Source organism: Scardinius erythrophthalmus (assembly GCF_964197995.2).
Source record: "Scardinius erythrophthalmus genome assembly, chromosome: 24".
Classification (NCBI taxonomy): domain Eukaryota; kingdom Metazoa; phylum Chordata; class Actinopteri; order Cypriniformes; family Leuciscidae; genus Scardinius; species Scardinius erythrophthalmus.
In genome coordinates, this window is record NC_138244.1 from 18,981,061 (window position 1) to 19,003,084 (window position 22,024).

Below are 22,024 nucleotides of genomic sequence, written 5' to 3' on the forward strand. Positions count from 1 at the left end.
GTATGCATTAGTATATGATAATGACGGGTTAGTATTATAGTTGAATGATGGTGGTTGTTTTTTTTCTGCAGTGATGCCATAGAAGAACAGTTTTAGGTTCCACAAAGAACCTTTCAGTGAACAGTTCTTAAAAGAAACTTTTTTCTCTTTGTGTGAAGAACATTAAGAACCATTTTCCACTCTAAAGAACCTTTTGTGGAATGGAATCTGCCATGGATTCTTCATTTAACCATAAAGAAACTTTATTTTCAAGACTGATATAGGCTACTGTATTGTGATATGATGACATTATTATTAGTGTTATCTGAAAGTCTGAAGAAGTTTTGTACAAAGGCAGCCAATAGACAGCCAATGTCTTTCTTACTTGGTGGTCTTAATCTCTCACTGTCTCACACGCACATCCCCGATCAATAGTCATCTTCGAAAAGCATTTCTCACATCTCAATGTCACCCCTGCCATCTCCATATGCTCAGTCATGACTCATGGCAGCGGTTGACGTTATTCTACATGACTGATGTGTGTTTGCAGTAAGTGACACGCGCAGAATATGGGGCATTGGCATGGAAATGCACGCGAGATACTCGCACCTCAGCCGGCCAGCAAGGTGTTTTGATGAATGCGAGGTTATCCCGGAGAACATTTGCCATCCCTCGGACAGAAAACCAATAGAAAAGCGTTTTCTCTACGTAATGAATCCCCTCCTCCTCCTCATCCTCCTCCTCCTCCTCCGACATAACGGAACGATGCTGGCGTTCATGCTTCAATCGAATCGCGTCAAATCGACTCGCGGCTTCAGCGCGATGGAGAAGACTGAGTCCCTGGCGTGAATTGAAGAGGGGAGCCCGACACTCAGCACTACACAAAACACACACAATGCGCTCCTCCTGTCGCGAATACGATGCCTTTCTCTGGATGGTTGGACTCCTAATATCACCTCGCTGAGCGATGATGCTCGTTTCACGGCTCGCCTTTGCTCGTCGTCCGCTTTATTCGCGAAAGAAGCAGCAGAACGGATGCTTGACCACTGCGAAACTGTCTTCACGCATCAAGCCTCTTCTGAATATCGGCAAGGGACACGTTATCTTAACCACGAGGGCCAGGGAGACACGATTAAAGTTTCAACGATGTAAATCGAGGTAGGTCAGCCCTTGGAGACGAGCGTTTCATCACTCCTTATTCCTCCTTTCATTCCGCCAATTATTGGCTTAATGGGTGTTTGCTGTTATTTTGGTAATTGCATCACTAAATCAGCTGTCATGGTGCTGAGTAGCATTTAATCAGAAGACCTCACTTCATCCAATCTTTAGGCCTGGGAAATACAAGACATGTCTTCCATTTTTGAATGCTTTAGCCTTTATTACGTGCGCATCAAATGCTGTGTTTATGGGGGATTTTTGGTCACTCCTGACAAGGAAATCTGGTTGCAAGTAGGCTGTAGCACGTCAAAATGACACGAAATTGTTTCATCGCCATGTTGCATGTTTTGCTTTTCATGTTGCCTGAATATCTTCCGTCTGATCAAGTTCATTGCTAAACTTTTGATACTGAACTGATAGTGGCATACGAACTTTGATTCTAGGTCTTTGGGCACGTGGTCAACACAACAAATCAAAATGAGCATTGATGTGAGACGTGCATGATTCAAATCTGTTTAACTGACCATTAAGTAATTCGTTATAATTATTGTTATTAATCTAAGAGGTATAGCCTACATCATGCACTGCAGGTCCACAACCTGAATTGCCCTTCAGCTATAGTAGACTACTGAAGAGTAGACTGCGTTCTGTGTAATACTGAATCATCCCATACTTAAAGGGTTAGTTCACCCCCAAAAAAAGAAAATTATCCCATGATTTACTCTGCCTTAAGGCATCTTAGGTGAATATGACTTTCTTCCTTCAGCCAAACTCAATCGGAGTTATATTAAAAAATATCCTGGCTCTTCCTTGCTTTATAATGGGAGTGAATACAATAGTAACAGAGATTTTGAAATCCAAAAAAGTGCATCCATCATAAAAGTAATCCACAGTGCTGCAGGGTGTTAATTAAGGCCTTCTGAAGCGAGGCAATGGTTTTTGTTAGAAAAATATTCATATTTATAACTTTATGAACTATAATCACTGGCTTCCGGTAACGGCCGTACACGAGTCTTTGTTCCAACAGAAGAGTGACCTCTGACCTGACGCTTGACGTATTGACGAAGATAGAGCAGAACAAAACAACGGTCACGAATTAGAAGTCTTAAACGTGAAATTTTGTAGGATCTTGAGTTTGTTTGAACCACGAGAGCCGTCTACTCTCACCTAAGCTTACGCGACATCATGCATCAGGTTAGAGGTCACTCTTCCGCCGAAACTAGACTCGCGTAGTTACTATTCACTTCAATTCTAAAGCTCAGATTGTGTTTGGCTGAAAGAAAAAGTCATTTACACCTAGGATGGCTTGAGGGTGAGTAAATTATGGGATATTTTTCATTTTTGGGTTAACTAACCCATCAAAAGACATTAAAATTGTGCTCCACATTTAACCCATACGGAACGCAGTTTGTCCTGTATTTTGCGAAGTCAAGGCAAGGATGGACAGTCATTGATTTGAACTTATTTTAACTTGAGCGCAGCATTTTTGGAATGCGTGAGACACTGCAAAAGACGCATAGAAAACCGATGGAAGTAGCCTATCGCAGTGGAATGGAAACAGTTGTATCTGTTAATATTATTTATTGGGCCTGCACTAACATGAATGAACAATGAACAGCACAGTGACTGACTTTGCTTTCAGGTCACTTAAAATGTGCTTTATGTCCTAACAAATGAACCAACAAATTTATAACCAACAAAAAATACACACCATTAAACACATGTTGAGTTTCTGTGACAACATGCCCCAATAGTGTCACAATAGGAACTTTCGATTAAGCAATCTATAGTAGGCTTTTCAACTTAATATAATTATGAAAAAAATAATTAGTGAAATGGTAAAAATCAAAAAAGTAACACACAAAAATAGCTTTGTTTCGATTCACATACTTTAATGATCTAATTAAATTAATTAGAAAAGCATGAAAACAGTTCATCGTCTGTTTATATCTGTAAAAATATGTTATTGTAAATCTAGTTTGGAGGACAGGATTCACAAAAATTATAATTCAGACGGTTATCCATGCATTTGGACTTTTTACTCCCTTTGTGAAAATGTTAATCAAATTTAATGTAAATATTTTAAATAAATATATAATAATCTGTTAAACATTATATAGTGTAATAATGCTGTTTAGAAAAGGTATTGCACATAGCACCTTTCGCCTAAACAAGAATGCAAAAATGAACCCTCCCTCACATCATCTTCTCTCCTCTACCTCGTCCCACTTCCATCTATTCTGATTTGCTGTCTCACTGACCTGTGTACGGTTTGCCTTATTTGGCTTAATATGATTTGTCTTGTGTACTAGTTTCACCTCATCCCCCAGCCCGAGGTAATACCTCTTGTAAAACCGCTAGAGTTTGAGACACCATACGTTTGTCAAGCGGTCCCAGTAAATGAAGCCTTCATCACAGTGCTTCAGTGATTGAAGCTGGTGGTAACCGAGCGCCACAGACCATTCTATTTATTGATGGCCATCCGTACCGAGGTTGACAACTTCATCGCACCTTGACACCAAAAAAGGCAATTGCAGGCAGGCGTTTTTGTGTAATGCTTAGCCAGCTGAAAATCATGCTGTTTGTTCAATAACAACTTTTTTTTTTTTCGAGGTCGAGGTGGTTATTAAATGTGAATGAAGCACTATGCACTCAGCTCTCACATGCATACCATATGTAGGACAATAGGAATTCTGGGAATTCAAAAGGCTGGTCTTCGCTTCGAGAATATGTCTTGTCGTGTTTGAGAGCGCTTTTTGTTTAGATGATTGTCAATTTAAAGGCGCAGTTCACCCAAAAATGGAAATTCGTCATAATTTACTCATCTTCATGTTGTTTCAAATCTGTATATGGTGTTATTTTTTTTTCTATGGAACACAAAATGTAAATCTTGCATCAGTTCTTTTTAATACAACAACAGTTCACAGCGAACATGTTTGTTAAGCGCCAAGATAAAACTAGCTCATATGGCTCGTTTACCCTTTTCTTTTGTCTTCTCTCATATTATAGCTTTGTGTAATTAAAAGACTGAAGTCTGAAAAGACTGAAATGATTTATGTCTTGTTATTCACTGAAAATAGCTGAAAAATAGATCAGTGAGAGACTAATTTGTGAACAAATCAGTCTGATTCTTTGTTCTGTTTGATTTGTGAAATAGATCAACTGGTTCATTGAAACAAATCGACTCGAAATAATTTATTTAATGATTCAACTGGATTAGTGCACAACATTTTTTATATCAGGCAATTCTTTTCAATTAACTGGACTGAATGATTCGTTCATGAACTAGGCTGATTTGTTGAGGATTCGTTCATGAATCAGACATGTTTACTAATGTCACTGATTCAACATTGCAGTTATCAAATTAAAGTTGACATGAAAATTCACCCTATCTATATTATATCTATTTTCATCTTATTGGGAACGCTTCATATATAATTTTTTACCTTAAAGTGTCTTAATCAGAATATCATAACCAGACATATGATGACAATCATTCAGTCCAGTCATTTACTCTGCCGCTTTTTTACAATTGACTGCAGACTCGCATTCAGATCTGCCTCCATCTAGTCAACAACAAGTCTACGCCATACATTTTAAGGGAAGATTATCAGTGAATAATAACTTTCAAAGAGAAAAACTTAGAGAAAAACTCGGAATAAAGTGCACGATTCATACAAAGTTCTGTCATGAAACTCTGGATGGCGCAGGCTGATAGGTCCTTTACTCAATATGCTTGCAATCTTATTGTCTATAGGACACAGCTGATTGGTTCCTGCTGTATCAGTAGCCAATGAGCTCGCTGCTCAACCTTTAAATACTGGCCAGCGTTTGTTGTAGCAGTGCAGCGAGCTTTCAGAAACCCTCCACCTTCCTCAGCTCCACCTGTATAGATCTGCTACGGGTTATTCATATACGTGCCAAGACCAAACATATCAACACTGCCATATGCCATACACTCCGAGAGTTGTCATGACAGAACTACACTGTAAAAAAAATAATTTATGACAATATATGTTTTTACATCGCTTTACCTCATCAAAATAAGTTAAACAAGTTTCCACTTTTTTTTATAAGTTATACAAGATTCAACAAATTTAAGTCAGTTTAATGTAATTTAAGTTGAAATGACTTAAACATCCATGTTGATTGTACTCAATTTAAGGCAGCAACATTTTTTACTTTTATGCTGTATATCAAAATTCTGCTAAATGGTGTATGAAGCTTTGCTGAATCATGTAGTACGCTTATAGCTGTAAACAGTTTCTTCGCTTGATTTCAATCACAGGTCAGAGGTAAAACTGTGTAGTTAAGCGAGTATTTGATTTCATAACAGATCCAATATCTCGCTTCATTGATTTTATTGCATAAGCTACTTTTCCTCCCTTCACAATGATAGTACATTTCAGTTTTAACACGCACAGTAGTTCCTACAGTATTTACTTTATATTATGAAGTGTTTAAAGAGAGGATGTTGATTTTTGTTTTCTGCTTTTCTTCTCAGGTCTGGTATGAGTGAAGTCGCCTCCGTCTAGCACAAACCAGAGCTCACGTTTAAGAGAAGTGAAAGAGGAAGTCCGTTCAGCGTTTGCTGCGTATCGCACCATGAGCCAGCCACAGTGAGTGTTCAAGCTACATCCTACCTGCTTTATAATGATGTGGAGTGGTGTGTGAGGAACGCCGCTGTGTATTGGGTGCAGGAGAGTGTGTTAAATTGTGTTTGTGTGCGTTTACACTCCAGTAACACTAATTACGTGTTAAGCATTGTATTGTTTAGACTTTTCTGTCCCCCTTTTTTCCGTTTGAATACTTTTTGGAGTGTAGATTTGTTTGTGTTACGTTTGTCAGAGTAGTTTTTGCTTTATCTCATTTTATTATTTTTTTTAGGTTGCATTGCATGAGCAATACAATTCGCCATACAAATCTGATCCTACCAAAAATAGGTCATAAATTGAGTACTGTTGTTAAATATTGATAATATAAATTATATACTGCTGTAAATATCCTAATCATAAATATTATCTTGAAAAATAGTTAGTGGTTGGGAAGATTTTTTTAATGTTTTTGAAAGAAGTATATTCTGCTTATCAAGGCTGGATTTATTTGATCAAAAATATCGTGATTAAAGTTATATCAGGGCTCCAGACTGCGACCAAATTTGAGAGTGTGCGACTGAATTTTACACCCAGTCGCACATGTGCGACCAGTAATGTATTTATTTATTTTTTTCACGTTAAACGTGGAAGGGGCGCGTCAATGAATCTGGAATGTGTGGCAGGCCAATGAGTGTGAGAAGAATAGGGAATGGCCACTGTAACTGGCTAATGTGTGGAGGGGGAGGGTCCTAGAGATAATCGAGCGCGCGTAAACGTCCGTGGGAAGGAGACGGAGACAAATATCAATGTCACGGACAGACACAATCGGATGATGATGATTCAGAGTCAGAGGTTTGTAAGGTGATAAAGGCCTGAACCCACTATTTTCGGGAAGACTGGCTACGAGAATTCAGCTGGTTGAGGTACTGTAAGGAGATGAACTCCATGAGCTGCGAATGTTGCAGTGGCTACCCCAGAACTGCGGGGAAAACGAAGTTTGCAGACAGTGCCGGCACTTCGCAGTTTAAACACTCAATCTCAGCCTCAAGCATAGAGTATGCCGTGACATGTTAATAAATAAAAACAAAATGAAAGTGGAAAAAACTGCGCTACTCAGCACTCATTCTGCTTCACAGACCGTTTAATAGTTCGAACCAATAATAGACAGCGCAGAGCTCCTCGCCAGTCGCGGGCCAATCGCGATCACGCGAAACAGTTACATCGTGGAGATCCAGTGAAGAAATCCATTGAGTTCGCGACAGAATTAATAACATTGCTGCGAGATCCAGTGAGAAACATTCAGATTTGACGCAGAATTCTCTGTTATAAACCATATAAGATCAAACAGCGCTGACGTGGAAACCAGGAGAAACATGTGCAATGAGCGAACAAGTTATTGAAGGCTTTAGGTCCACAGATTAGCAACAATCACCTTGGATTTACTGTAGTAACACTAACTGTAACTATGGTATACTGTGGTTATAACAGTAGCCTACACATATTTTTCCAGCACTTCAAAACTATATTATCATATTTAAATGTTATTTTTAATAATGTGTTGACCAAACATTTTTTGTTCATCCTTTAAAGACCTATTTATAAAACTAAAAGTTTCAAGAAGTAGGGAAACTCACACTTATTAAAAAAAAAAAAAAAGATAAAGATTAAATTACTATTGTAAACATAGCTGCAGAGGACGCTTACTGGCTATTTTCACTCCCTAATATATATTTTGTCACTCATTTTGCTTTTGAATTAATATTAAGACATTATGAATGATAATAATTAAAGTTAACTTTATCTATACACCTCAAATTAAGCTCAGTGCTTTGTCATCCCACAGTGCTACCAAATACTTTCTGTAGAACTTAGTGCCGCTGCCCTCAAATGTTAGTCTGGAGCCCTGTGAACTTAAAATAAAACTGCACATTGTAATTTCTGTACGTTAAGGCTATTTATTATCAAAGCATTTGTCAGTAATACAGTTATTTTGGGGGAAAATGTGAATAATTGCATTGCAAGGTGATTTAAGGTGTGCCCCTAAATTTTCTGCTTGCGCTCCTAAAATTTTAAGTCAGGGGCTACAGCGCTCCTAATAAAAAAAGTTAGTCTGGAGCCCTGTATATTGTGAGATAATATTACAATTTAACTGTTTTCTATTTTAATATATTTAAAAATGTAATTTATTCCTGTGATGCAAATCTGAATTTTCAGCATCATTACTCCAGTCTTCAGTGTCACATGATCCTTCAGATATCAGTCTAATATACTGATTTGCTGCTCAAGAAACATTTCTGATTATCAATGTTGAAAACAGTTATGCTGCGTAATAATTTTTGGTGGAAATCATAATACTTTTTAAGGATTCTTTAATGAATAGAAAATGAAAAAAAACAGCATTTATTTAAAATATGCGAGATGCAGGATGTGGCTAAATCAGTATTGGGAAGTATTTAACCATAAAAATACATCACCAATAGATGGATGTTAAGAAATCATTCATTACAGGGTCAGTCCAGCATATGAATGTTCTTAATTGACTCGTCATCTTCACCAGCAGGAACCGCAGCACATCTCACTCGACATCCATGTGTTTGCACTGCAGCAGGAGGCGTGTGATATCGTAATTTATAGTCACACACTGTTCTGCAGTCAGGTGCTCGGCATGTCTTCAGATTCATGTGGAGAATGCCCTTTCCACATCCTTCCAGCTCACAACTGTTCCAGGATCAGCAGCACAGGTGCTGACTCAGCCTTCTTAGGTGTAGTCTTCATGGTGCGACTTTTGCGTTGTCTTCTCACCGAGTCAGAATCAGGCCACCTTACCCAATTTAATTTGATGCCAGTGAAAATGGGTCTGTGAGGTAGATGTACAGTCTGTTCAGTATATTGCATTGCCTTGTACAGTAGCTGCTGGTGTTGATCACTAAATCTAAGAAACTTTATTCATAGTGGACCTCAAACACGACATATAGTGATCGAAGGAAATTTCAATCGTGTTCGTAGGTATTTGCACATAAAGTGTACACGTACGTTTTGTGAAAGCACCTAATGCGTAAACTCTTTTATGTACAAATGTTTACAAATCATTTGAGGTTGATGTTGTTGATAAACATACAATAGCATATCAACACGCCTAAAACCCTTTTGTCTATGTAAAGTTTTACAAACATACAAATGTTTTCAGATCCTTTGATGTGAAAGTTGTTGATAAACATGCTAAAGCATTGTATCAACAGCGCCTAAAAAGTAAATCATATTATGTGCAACTTTACAGAAATGTTTACAAACTCCTTTTGATGTCTATGTTGTTGATAAATGTACAATAGCATTGTTTCAAAAATACACAAGAAAAGGTTCTCTTTAGAACCCTAAATTTTAAAGAAAACATTATGCCAAAAAAGGTGCGAGAAATGTCTTAAATAATAGCATAACACTTTCATGTTTACCATCTAAACTTTAAGTATGTTTACAAGTGGTTTAATTAATAGATTTAATTAAAATAAAAAATTAATTAAAGCCAAAATATTTTTTTTAAACTAAATCCATAAAATTGTGTGTATATATATATATACATATATATATATATATATATATATATATATAACCTTTTAGGGGTTCCCATTATGGGATATTTTTATGGATTTAGTTTAAAAAAAATATTTTGGTTTTTATGGAGATATATTGGTTTTTTTATATATATATATATATATATATAACCTTTTCTTTGAAGAGTAATAAACACTTTTGTGAATGTACAACTTTAGAGACATATTAATAATTACAAATCCTTTGATATTCCTAACATAGACATGTCTATCCAAATGTTCGAAAAAAATGTGTGCTTGAAACACACTTTACATACAAATATATGAATACGGATGAGATAACGTTAATTGAATGGACAGTACTTCTATCCCTCAAATTCTTGTTTCCGTTCGCGTCAAATTAAATATGGTGAAGGAATTTTAAACGAGGATACAACCAATACTAGCACCGGTGTCAGTATATATATTGTTTTATGAAGAAGTGCTTGGTGTGTGGCCCTCACAGGAAGCTCCTGTATTCTGATGGCAGTGGTTTCGGTGTCCAGGGAGAGGAGGAGAGGGAGGTTTGGGAGGTTGGTAGTGAATGCAGAGTGGATTACTTCAGCAGCCGTCTTTGTTCATCAGAGCTGCACTTGTGTACTGTGCATTCAGAGCAAGTCTGAGACACAGGAGTAAGCAGCAGAGAATAACATGACACATTTGACTCAATTACACACCACGGGATAGATTGCAAGTACACCGCAAAAGACACCTTACATTAAATCAAACCGCTTTTCCAAAACCACCATGTGGATATTATTTACATATGTAGCATGTGCTGCCGATCTTGTGTTGTGAGAAATAGATAGACAAATGTTTAAAGTGCCCCTATTATGCTATATTAAAGGTTCCTAATATTGTTTTAAAGTCTCCTACAATACATTTACATCCATCCAAGGTAAAAAACAAAAACAAAACAAACAACACTTACATTTTCTCATAATATACATTGCAGCATCAGCTCTTTTCTCACAGTGTCTGAAACGGTTCAGTAAAGGATTCAGTCTCTATAAGCCCCTGCTTTCTGAGAGCCTACTCTGCTCTGATTGGTCAGATGGCCCAGTCTGTTGTGATTGGTCTACTCTGCTCTGATTGGTCAGATGGCCCAGTCTGTTGTGATTGGCGTTTACAGCGCATGTCAGAAACGAAACGCTCATTATCTGAATTTCAGATCCGGATCTTCCTCAGCACTTTGTACACAGTGATACGAACAGTAACGATGGTGTCAGTTTTATCATATCTATTCTAGCTCAAGTCCTCATCCTTTGGAAGTTCATGCAAAGTGGATTTGCTTTTACATCGCAAAAAACAGCGTCGTCTTCTCGACATGTCAACAACACAAACCAAACTCTTCCAGTCTCAGCTACAACTACAGTGTTTGAGGGTCACAATAGACTTTGTTTCCACAAGCAGCCAATGAAGGCCATAGACTGGCATTATGCAAATTTGTTAGAAACTTACGTAGGTTTCGTGCAGGAACTGGGACTGGAATTACTGACGACTTGATCTTTGAAACTTTGCGGACCTTTTACAATTTACACAAAGCTGTACAACACACTACATGAAAGTGTGACTGAGCTGTATCGAAAAGGGTCACACTGTACTCCCAACTATGCCACCGAGCCAGTACCCAAAGAGAACAGAGATGTGACCTTCGAGTACCAATATACTTTAATTAACAAAACAATAAAAAAACAATCAATAATAGATTCGAATTAATGGACAATTTAACTTTATTATAACTTCCTATATAAACCCATATTTTGATATGTGGATCATACGCCAAGATGCTAGATGCTAATAAAATCGCAACCCACAACCTAAATATTACTGGATATACCAGGCCTGTGGGATGAGGAAGAAGCAGAGAGTCACTGGACCACAGTCCCAAGGGCACACATGCACTGATGTCTAATTACACTAAGAGATAACTTGGAATAAATACAGTAAACAAATACAGGTCACTCTGCGCCCTCATCTCAATGTCCATGCAGTGAAGAAAACATCAAGCATCCATGCAGTGAAGAAAACATCAGGCCTCCATGCAGTGAAGAAAACATCAGGCCTCACTGCAGTGAAGAAAACATCAGGCCTCCGTACAGTGAAGAAAACATCAGGCCTCCGTACAGTGAAGAAAACATCAGGCCTCCATGCAGTGAAGAAAACATCAGGCCTCTATGCAGTGAAGAAAACATCAGGCCTCCATGCAGTGAAGAAAACATGCAGTGAAGAAAACATCATGCAGTGAAGAAAACATCATGCAGTGAAGAAAACATCATGCAGTGAACAGTGAAGAAAACATCATGCAGTGAAGAAAACATCATGCAGTAAAGAAAACATCATGCAGTGAACAGTGAAGAAAACATCATGCAGTGAAGAAAACATCATGCAGTGAACAGTGAAGAAAACATCATGCAGTGAAGAAAACATCATGCAGTGAACAGTGAAGAAAACATCAGGCCTCCATGCAGTGAAGAAAACATTAGGCCTCCATGCAGTGAAGAAAACATCAGGCCTCCATGCAGTAGGCCTGCAGTGAAGAAAACATCATGCAATGAAGAAAACATCATGCAGTAAGGAAAACATCATGTAGTGAAGAAAACATCATGCAGTGAAGAAAACATCATGCAGTGAAGAAAACATCATGCAGTGAAGAAAACATCATGCAGTGAAGAAAACATCATGTAGTGAAGAAAACATCATGCAGTGAACAGTGAAGAAAACATCATGCAATGAAGAAAACATCATGCAGTGAAGAAAACATCATGCAGTGAAGAAAACATCATGCAGTGAACAGTGAAGAAAACATCATGCAGTGAACAGTGAAGAAAACATCATGCAATGAAGAAAACATCATGCAGTGAACAGTGAAGAAAACATCATGCAGTGAAGAAAACATCATGCAGTGAAGAAAACATCATGCAGTGAAGAAAACATCATGCAGTGAAGAAAACATCATGCAGTGAAGAAAACATCATGCAGTGAAGAAAACATCATGCAGTGAAGAAAACATCATGCAGTGAACAGTGAAGAAAACATCATGCAGTGAAGAAAACATCATGCAGTGAAGAAAACATCATGCAGTGAACAGTGAAGAAAACATCATGCAGTGAAGAAAACATCATGCAGTGAACAGTGAAGAAAACATCATGCAGTGAAGAAAACATCATGCAGTGAACAGTGAAGAAAACATCAGGCCTCCATGCAGTGAAGAAAACATCAGGCCTCCATGCAGTGAAGAAAACATCATGCAGTGAACAGTGAAGAAAACATCATGCAGTGAAGAAAACATCATGCAGTGAAGAAAACATCATGCAGTGAAGAAAACATCATGCAGTGAAGAAAACATCATGCAGTGAAGAAAACATCATGCAGTGAAGAAAACATCATGCAGTGAAGAAAACATCATGTAGTGAAGAAAACATCATGCAGTGAAGAAAACATCATGCAATGAAGAAAACATCATGCAGTGAAGAAAACATCATGCAGTGAAGAAAACATCATGCAGTGAACAGTGAAGAAAACATCATGCAGTGAACAGTGAAGAAAACATCATGCAGTGAACAGTGAAGAAAACATCATGCAGTGAAGAAAACATCATGCAGTGAAGAAAACATCATGCAGTGAAGAAAACATCATGCAGTGAAGAAAACATCATGCAGTGAAGAAAACATCATGCAGTGAACAGTGAAGAAAACATCATGCAATGAAGAAAACATCATGCAGTGAAGAAAACATCATGCAGTGAAGAAAACATCATGCAGTGAACAGTGAAGAAAACATCATGCAGTGGAGAAAACATCATGCAGTGAAGAAAACATCATGCAGTGAAGAAAACATCATGCAGTGAACAGTGAAGAAAACATCATGCAATGAAGAAAACATCATGCAGTGAAGAAAACATCATGCAGTGAAGAAAACATCATGCAGTGAAGAAAACATCATGCAGTGAAGAAAACATCATGCAGTGAAGAAAACATCATGCAGTGAAGAAAACATCATGCAGTGAACAGTGAAGAAAACATCATGCAGTGAAGAAAACATCATGCAGTGAACAGTGAAGAAAACATCATGCAGTGAAGAAAACATCATGCAGTGAAGAAAACATCATGCAGTGAACTGAAGAAAACATCATGCAGTGAACTGAAGAAAACATCATGCAATGAAGAAAACATCATGCAGTGAACAGTGAAGAAAACATCATGCAGTGAAGAAAACATCATGCAGTGAAGAAAACATCATGCAGTGAAGAAAACATCATGTAGTGAAGAAAACATCATGCAGTGAACAGTGAAGAAAACATCATGCAATGAAGAAAACATCATGCAGTGAAGAAAACATCATGCAGTGAAGAAAACATCATGCAGTGAACAGTGAAGAAAACATCATGCAGTGAACAGTGAAGAAAACATCATGCAATGAAGAAAACATCATGCAGTGAACAGTGAAGAAAACATCATGCAGTGAAGAAAACATCATGCAGTGAAGAAAACATCATGCAGTGAAGAAAACATCATGCAGTGAAGAAAACATCATGCAGTGAAGAAAACATCATGCAGTGAAGAAAACATCATGCAGTGAAGAAAACATCATGCAGTGAACAGTGAAGAAAACATCATGCAGTGAAGAAAACATCATGCAGTGAAGAAAACATCATGCAGTGAACAGTGAAGAAAACATCATGCAGTGAAGAAAACATCATGCAGTGAACAGTGAAGAAAACATCATGCAGTGAAGAAAACATCATGCAGTGAACAGTGAAGAAAACATCAGGCCTCCATGCAGTGAAGAAAACATCATGCAGTGAACAGTGAAGAAAACATCATGCAGTGAAGAAAACATCATGCAGTGAAGAAAACATCATGCAGTGAAGAAAACATCATGCAGTGAAGAAAACATCATGCAGTGAAGAAAACATCATGCAGTGAAGAAAACATCATGCAGTGAAGAAAACATCATGTAGTGAAGAAAACATCATGCAGTGAAGAAAACATCATGCAATGAAGAAAACATCATGCAGTGAAGAAAACATCATGCAGTGAAGAAAACATCATGCAGTGAACAGTGAAGAAAACATCATGCAGTGAACAGTGAAGAAAACATCATGCAGTGAACAGTGAAGAAAACATCATGCAGTGAAGAAAACATCATGCAGTGAAGAAAGAAAACATCATGCAGTGAAGAAAACATCATGCAGTGAACAGTGAAGAAAACATCATGCAGTGAAGAAAACATCATGCAGTGAACAGTGAAGAAAACATCATGCAGTGAAGAAAACATCATGCAGTGAAGAAAACATCATGCAGTGAACTGAAGAAAACATCATGCAGTGAACTGAAGAAAACATCATGCAATGAAGAAAACATCATGCAGTGAACAGTGAAGAAAACATCATGCAGTGAAGAAAACATCATGCAGTGAAGAAAACATCATGCAGTGAACAGTGAAGAAAACATCATGCAGTGAACAGTGAAGAAAACATCATGCAGTGAAGAAAACATCATGCAGTGAAGAAAACATCATGCAGTGAACAGTGAAGAAAACATCATGCAGTGAAGAAAACATCATGCAGTGAACAGTGAAGAAAACATCATGCAGTGAAGAAAACATCATGCAGTGAACAGTGAAGAAAACATCATGCAGTGAAGAAAACATCATGCAGTGAACAGTGAAGAAAACATGCAGTGGAGAAAACATCATGCAATGAAGAAAACATCATGCAGTGAAGAAAACATCATGCAGTGAACAGTGAAGAAAACATCATGCAGTGAAGAAAACATCATGCAGTGAACAGTGAAGAAAACATCATGCAGTGAACAGTGAAGAAAACATGCAGTGGAGAAAACATCATGCAATGAAGAAAACATCATGCAGTGAAGAAAACATCATGCAGTGAAGAAAACATCATGCAGTGAAGAAAACATCATGCAGTGAAGAAAACATCATGCAGTGAAGAAAACATCAGGCATCCATGCAGTGAAGAAAACATCATGCAGTGAAGAAAACATCATGCAGTGAAGAAAACATCATGCAATGAAGAAAACATCATGCAGTGAAGAAAACATCATGCAGTGAAGAAAACATCATGCAGTGAAGAAAACATCAGGCATCCATGCAGTGAAGAAAATAAGACCTATGACCCTAGAGGAACTTCCACAGTGGCCGGCTCCTGGAACACAGAGGAAAGTCATAACTTTGATGGTCCTCTAATGGTTAAAAAAACAAAACTGCATTGATTTTTGTGGAAGAACGGTGCGGATGAATATGGTTCTTTAAATTTAAATTTATTTTTATTGTTTAAGTTCTTTAAGGGTCAGATTCGTCATGGTTGCTTTTTTATAACCCTTGCTCATCCTCATCAGAAGCTAATATTATTACTTTTTAAATTATAATTAATATAACCATAGTCAGTAGCTGCAGTGGAGCAAATGTAAAATGTGAGGTTGTGCTTTTAGTGTTTTGATCATCATTTAGTCCTGTTGTTATTGTTTGTGTATGTCCTTTTTTCACCACACAAGGTGTGTGTGTGTGTATATTTGTGTGTGTGTGTGTGTGTGTGTATGTTTGTGTGAGTGATTGTGCACACGTGCATGCATACTCATGTGCTCATGTTTTCACACACGCATGCTTACATGCACTCTGACACACCCCGAGGACGCCTTTGTGCTTGAAACAGGTCAGCTAACATTTAGCCTCGACTGTTCTGTCTAATGAGGTCTGTCTTGTTGTTTTGTGCGAAAGCTGATCATTTTCTTGTCGTGACATTCAATTTTTACAATAAATTAAGATTATAGAACTATCCCATTCTTTATTATCTCTCTATATAATAATTACACAATTAATCTGCTCGTTTTCATCTGTATGTAGAACTCATGTTCTTCAGATGCAGTTTGCAGGGATTAGTTGAGATTAGTTCCATGTTCAGGGTACAAGATAATACCTGACTCTTTAACAAATCTTTCAACAAATAGTCAGTTAAACAATATATATATATATATATATATATATATATATAGTTATAGTTATAGTTATAGATTTAGACTGTCAAAATCAGAAGGTCATACTCAGTATTAGATTAGCTTTTTTTCATTAATTTTAAATGAGTTTTGCCTTTTGCCCCCGTTACCTAAATTTGGGACATTTCAAAATATCGACACCTAAAAATATAATGAATAAATTAATAAACAGGGTTGCAAATTGATCCTAGCTGTCACTCAAAAGGGACAAATTGCTAGTTTATAATTACTGATTACTGAATTTATAATTCCCATAAATTAAAGAGAGAATTCTTTATTTTTTTAAACTTTTTTTATAATGTTGGTAATTGGGTTGAAAAATGTAAAATTGTTGTGTCAATGTAAAATATAGAGGGATGCACAATATATCGGCCACCATCGGCCTATATACTGTATGTTCATTTTTAATGTTATCGTTATCAGCTCGATAAGAAAATTTGTCTGATATCCTAAAGCTGAAACGATTCAGATGCGTATCATTTGACATGATGGTTTTGAATTGCTTGAAATATGATTGGAATCCCTTAAAAAAGGAAAATATAGTTAAGTGCAACATGTGCAGCGCAAGTCTGTCATATAGGCTACATAATTATAATGAGAACACTATAATTGTGTGCTTGGGACATGGCTTTTAATGGTGAGACTTTTGTAAGGCTCTCAAAAAGTATCGAAAAAAAATTGGATTTAGATTTATCAGCCAATATATCTGTTATCGGCTTTCAAATAAAAAGAATTATCGGATATTGGTATTGGCCAAAAATTTCACGTCAGTACAGCCCTAAATAGAATTATATTCATGTCAGAAAGGATCCAGTGGCCGGATTCACGAAACTATCAACTAACTGTGGTATTTTTAAGGAAAAGTTAAGGATATTTTGTATTCCCAAAAATACTTAATGTTCTTATCTTTTTTCCTTAAGATTATTCTTTAAACAAAACTTAAGAACAAATCAAATTCTTGAAAAGGATCTTCTTAAAAGTCATTGTAAATAACATCTTTAAGTTAGGATATAACTTCCAACTTGTCTTGAATCCCCAAAGGTACGATTTTTTAAATTGGTTTGAAACTTGCTTCACAACCATTTTAAAATATTTTCGTTATAGTATGAATGTGTGTAGTATGAATTTGGACATACTGCATATGTTGTCAGTCATGTGACCTACCAGCATCAGTTGCGTCGCTTCACTGCCGTTCACAAATCCTCTCTAGTGGTCTCATGGGATAGTGAAGTGTCCACTGGATGCACACTTCAGAATATTACCGGTACTAGTAGGCGATCCGGGTACTTTTCGATTACTGTTTTATGAACACTACTGCAGACATATTACTTTTGGCACACACTGTTTTTCATCTACTATATAGTATGGAAGTAGCATATTCAGATTCAGACAGGAGGCTCTTTAAAAATGACAATACACGGCACATTAATGCTGAATGCTGAACTCTGTCTAGACAGTCTTGATGAAAATAATGTGAGCATTTAAATTATTACGGTACTCTGCCGGCAACTGAAAAGATGGTCTTTGAAATGTTTTTCATTGAGTTGAGCATCGAGTCTTTGGCTAAAATCATAAAACACAAACAACATTTTCTTCTTGAGAAAAAATATGATGATGATGATGTTCTTAAAAAAAACATTTGAGAACCTGAGGAGTATCTTTCATGAATTGCACTTGGGAACATTCTTACAGACTTCTTGGAAATTATCTTAAGAAATCTCTCACATTTTTTCATGCGTCCGTCCCCAGATTATGTTACTACTTGGATGTTTAAACGTTTTGTAATGGGGAACATCCTGCAGTAACAGGGTTGCACACAATCTGGGCTATAGCTTTACATATATTTCAAATTCTGAATAAATTTGTTCACTAAAATGAGTTAATTAGAAATATACATTTTTACTACAGTGTAAATGTGTAAAAATTATAACGTTGTTGAATTACCTTGATGGATACAGTTGAGAAGGTCAAGACCTCTAAGGTGAGACAAAAATAATCTTTAAAATGATCTACTTTTTACCCTATATTCATTTTATATTACATAATAGCTTATCAAACACATCTAATAGTTCGTACAGAACATGGGGTTTGTGCCACATGTTTAAAAAACAAGTAATGGGACACTAAATCTTGCCTGTTTGTGTACAGTACCATATGCTTTCATTCCTTATAGCTTTTAATAGATAGTCTTTAATGGCTCTGCATAAAAGGGGTCACGCAAACATGGTGAATTACAACACCAGACATCTGTTCACTTTTTTTCACCGTCATCTAGTTCATAATGCACGATAGTTGTGTTCTTGTTTAACCTCAAAATACCGTTCACTGTCACACAAGTCTCTATGATACGGCTGTGGCAGAAGGATGACGTGAATCTTTCCAGCGCACCCTCAGAAATGATTACGTCATGTTAAGCACTTGGTTGGGACATGGGAATCTCACTGTTGCTGACAGGACGTCCTGCTGATTAACACAAACTGATGTATGCTGGTTGCAGCATCTGGCTGTGAATGTTGAGCAGATGTTACTGGGACATTAGTTGAAACCCCTGTTGAACTTGAACAACTCCTACATATGCAGTTTTACTACCTGATTTCTAGGCTGTATAAGAGGACCTATTTTCACAGTCTTTTTGTTTTTATAGTCTAGTATAAGTTTTTAATGCTTGAATTTTCAAAAACACATTATTCTTTATTTTTGCAGCACCTCTTATCCCAGTCTGTCAGTAACGCTCGGTTTAATTCCTGTCTCCATGAAGCCCCTCCTTCTGAAAAGCAGTAATGTGCTCTGATTGGTCGGCTGGACCAGTGTGTTGTGGTTGGTCAATCGTTTCGAGTGTATTTGGGAAATATCACGCCAACTGCAAGTTTCACACTACTACTAACTAGCGAAGACACTACTAACTAGCGAAAGGCTTTTTTGTTGAATTTAGCCACATGTTTTTTGTAATGTTGTTTACAAGTTCTATAATTAAAAAAATATGAAAATATATCTATAAAAATATGAAAATATTACTTGAAAAACTGCACGATTATCAATAATGCATCAATGTTTTCGAAAAAGAAACATCCAAAAGGAATAGCTGCATGAGGTGTAGATGAAGGGTGAATGAACCGCAGAAAACTGAAGCCTTGTCTATATGACACATCCTATGAGATTAATAATCAGATATCCTAGATACACAAACGTAACATTACAACTTCTATCTGCACAAAAGGACGCAAATAAGTGTTACTCCTGATGTGGATGCTCTCTTCTCGTAACAACGCACTGAATTCACAATATTCGAATATAATAGTGCTCTCATTTATAATTTCTCATTAACGTTTATGGCAGATTGGCAATGCACATTTTGCATTTAACTATTACTATAATCAACGTGATTCCAGTCGTCACTGCGTGCTTTTAAATCCATAGTTTCGCTTTATTTCGCTGGTCTGGATGGCATGCTGTCCTAACACTAACCAGTCAGACCTCAGGTACTGCCCTAAATGCTGCAAAAACGAATTAAAAAAAGTAGTAGGCCTATATTTTTTAAAGTTATGGCGATCTGTAGCCGCGTTTCCATTACCCTTCAAATTGCGCAAATTGAAATTGCAAATTGATAATACGCCCAATGGAAACACGTCAATTTGGCAAAAACTCCCATTTTATCGCAAAAAGTTTTTACGGTGGCTACGGTGGTTTTTCAGGCAGTTCAAAAAAGGAATATTTCGCAAAACTGCAATGGTTTTTGCGGATTTACAGGTCACCTGACGTAGATGGTGTGGTATGTTTGGACAGAAGATGATATGAGTTCTTTATTAAACTCATAAAAAAAAATAATTCTGGGAATACTGGATTCTAAACCACTAGGAAATGTCACAAGCAAGACCTCGAAGCAGATATGAGGGAGAAACACCAGGAACACTTCACATGTGGCCACGCTCAAGTATAAGGGGCTTTCCTTGCCATTAATGCTTGGATAACACGCCTACGTTTCCTTCCATTAAAAATAATGGCTAGTGCGGTGGCTGGGATATATGTAAACCTACCGACATCCGTTGCCATAATTGTTGGAATAACTTATCGCGAGAGGAAAAAAATTATGTTTCAGTCGCATAACATCGGTCAATGGAAACGCCGTCATTTCGCAATAGTTTTTTATCGACATTTAGAGAATATCGTGAAAGATTTTCGCAATTCTGTAATGAAACGCGGCTATTGTTTTCATGATCGATCACCGCTGTCATTTCCGAGTACTTGAATACTTGGTCACATCCCTACTACTAACTCAACTCAACCGAGGCCTTGCTCCCCTTTTTTTTTTTTTTTTTGCGTATGCCTTGAGATGGAATTATTCAAATGAGGAATATTGTGACGTGTTCTTTCTCTAATAAAACTCAAGACTACAATGGAGGCGTTTCAGGGAGTTCAGAAACCGTGTTACTAAGAGAATAAATCCCTTTGGAGTGACTTTGTGCTTTATAACTTTGCATACATTTTTCATGATCAAACAGCAACATTACACACTAAAGAAAGTTGAAAATACTGAATCTTTAAGGTGTGTAAATGTAAAGTAACTGACTTGTTTGTAAGCCTGTATAACACAACCGGTTTTCCGCCATATTTATATTGTCCTCTACAAACTGCTAGTTTGTTCTAGTGAGTTCAGAGCCGCTGTAAAGATTATATCTCCTCTGTGATTTGCAGTGTGTTTAATGTCTACAGACGCCCACCCAGGGACAGGTTATGATGACTTTAGTGCATCCCATGCTGAAACAGCATTTTATTGTCTTGTAAGGTCACAGATTCTCATAACTCACTCAAATCTGGATCAGAGGAACTTGATATAAAAGAGAAACCTTGCATAAGCCAGAGATATTTCTTATTTGTTAACTTTTTTTTTCTCTCTAATCTTAAAATTTAATTTTTACATTTACTACTTCATATTTAAAATCAAAAGTTGAATCTGTGAATATAAGTTAATGCACTAACCATGAGAAATATATTTGAAAAATATAATCTCTATATAAACATTGATAAAGTGTAAATACACTTTGCATTTTTATTGTTGTTAATTATTATAGTGGGCCCTATCTTGCACCCAGCGCAATTGACTTTGTACACCGACGCATGTATTATTCCTATTTTGCACCCGCGCAAAGCGCGCTTTTCCCTCCACAGAAACACGTCGCTAAACTAGGGAATGATCTTGCGCTCCCAGGGCGGTTCAGCGAAGAGAGGAGGCGTGTTCCAGCGCAAACGTTCCTTCATGCTATTTTGCAGGTTTAGAAAACAATTGCGCCACTAACCAGGAAAAAATAGTTTAAAGTCAGTGGCGCGTTGCGCATGTTATTCATATGCTATTTTAAAGGCGCATGCTTGGCCATAATCAATGTAGCGTGTGCACAACGCGCATCCACTTTGATTCTCTCATCTACACAGAAGCAGCAGTTTTCATTTTTGCAAATCATACATTATTATGATAGATAGATAGATAGACAATTTATTATAAAAGCATACATCTAGCTTACACATTTACCCAAATTATCATACGCCTTTTTAACCGAAGTTAATTTGGGTGGGTTTCTCCATCCCCAACGTCCCTGACGAGAGCGTTGCTCTCCTTGGCTGTGAACCGCTCCTGGCGCGCGCCTGGCAAATCCGCCGTTATAATAGGAATCCGCTTTAGAACAAGCGCGCCTGC

At 37.2% G+C, this 22,024-nt stretch overlaps 1 protein-coding gene across 1 annotated transcript in view; it reads left to right on the forward strand.

The window, feature by feature from the left end:
* The first annotated feature begins 730 nt into the window (after nt 1–730).
* The window catches only part of tmem266 (transmembrane protein 266), a 72,342-nt gene continuing 51,048 nt past the window's right edge, over nt 731–22,024 (forward strand). The window contains exons 1-2 of the mRNA XM_081356469.1: nt 731–1,137; nt 5,642–5,756. Coding sequence (XP_081212595.1) covers nt 5,743–5,756 — 14 coding nt within the window. The 5' untranslated portion in view covers nt 731–1,137; nt 5,642–5,742. The remainder of the gene's footprint in view (nt 1,138–5,641; nt 5,757–22,024) is intronic.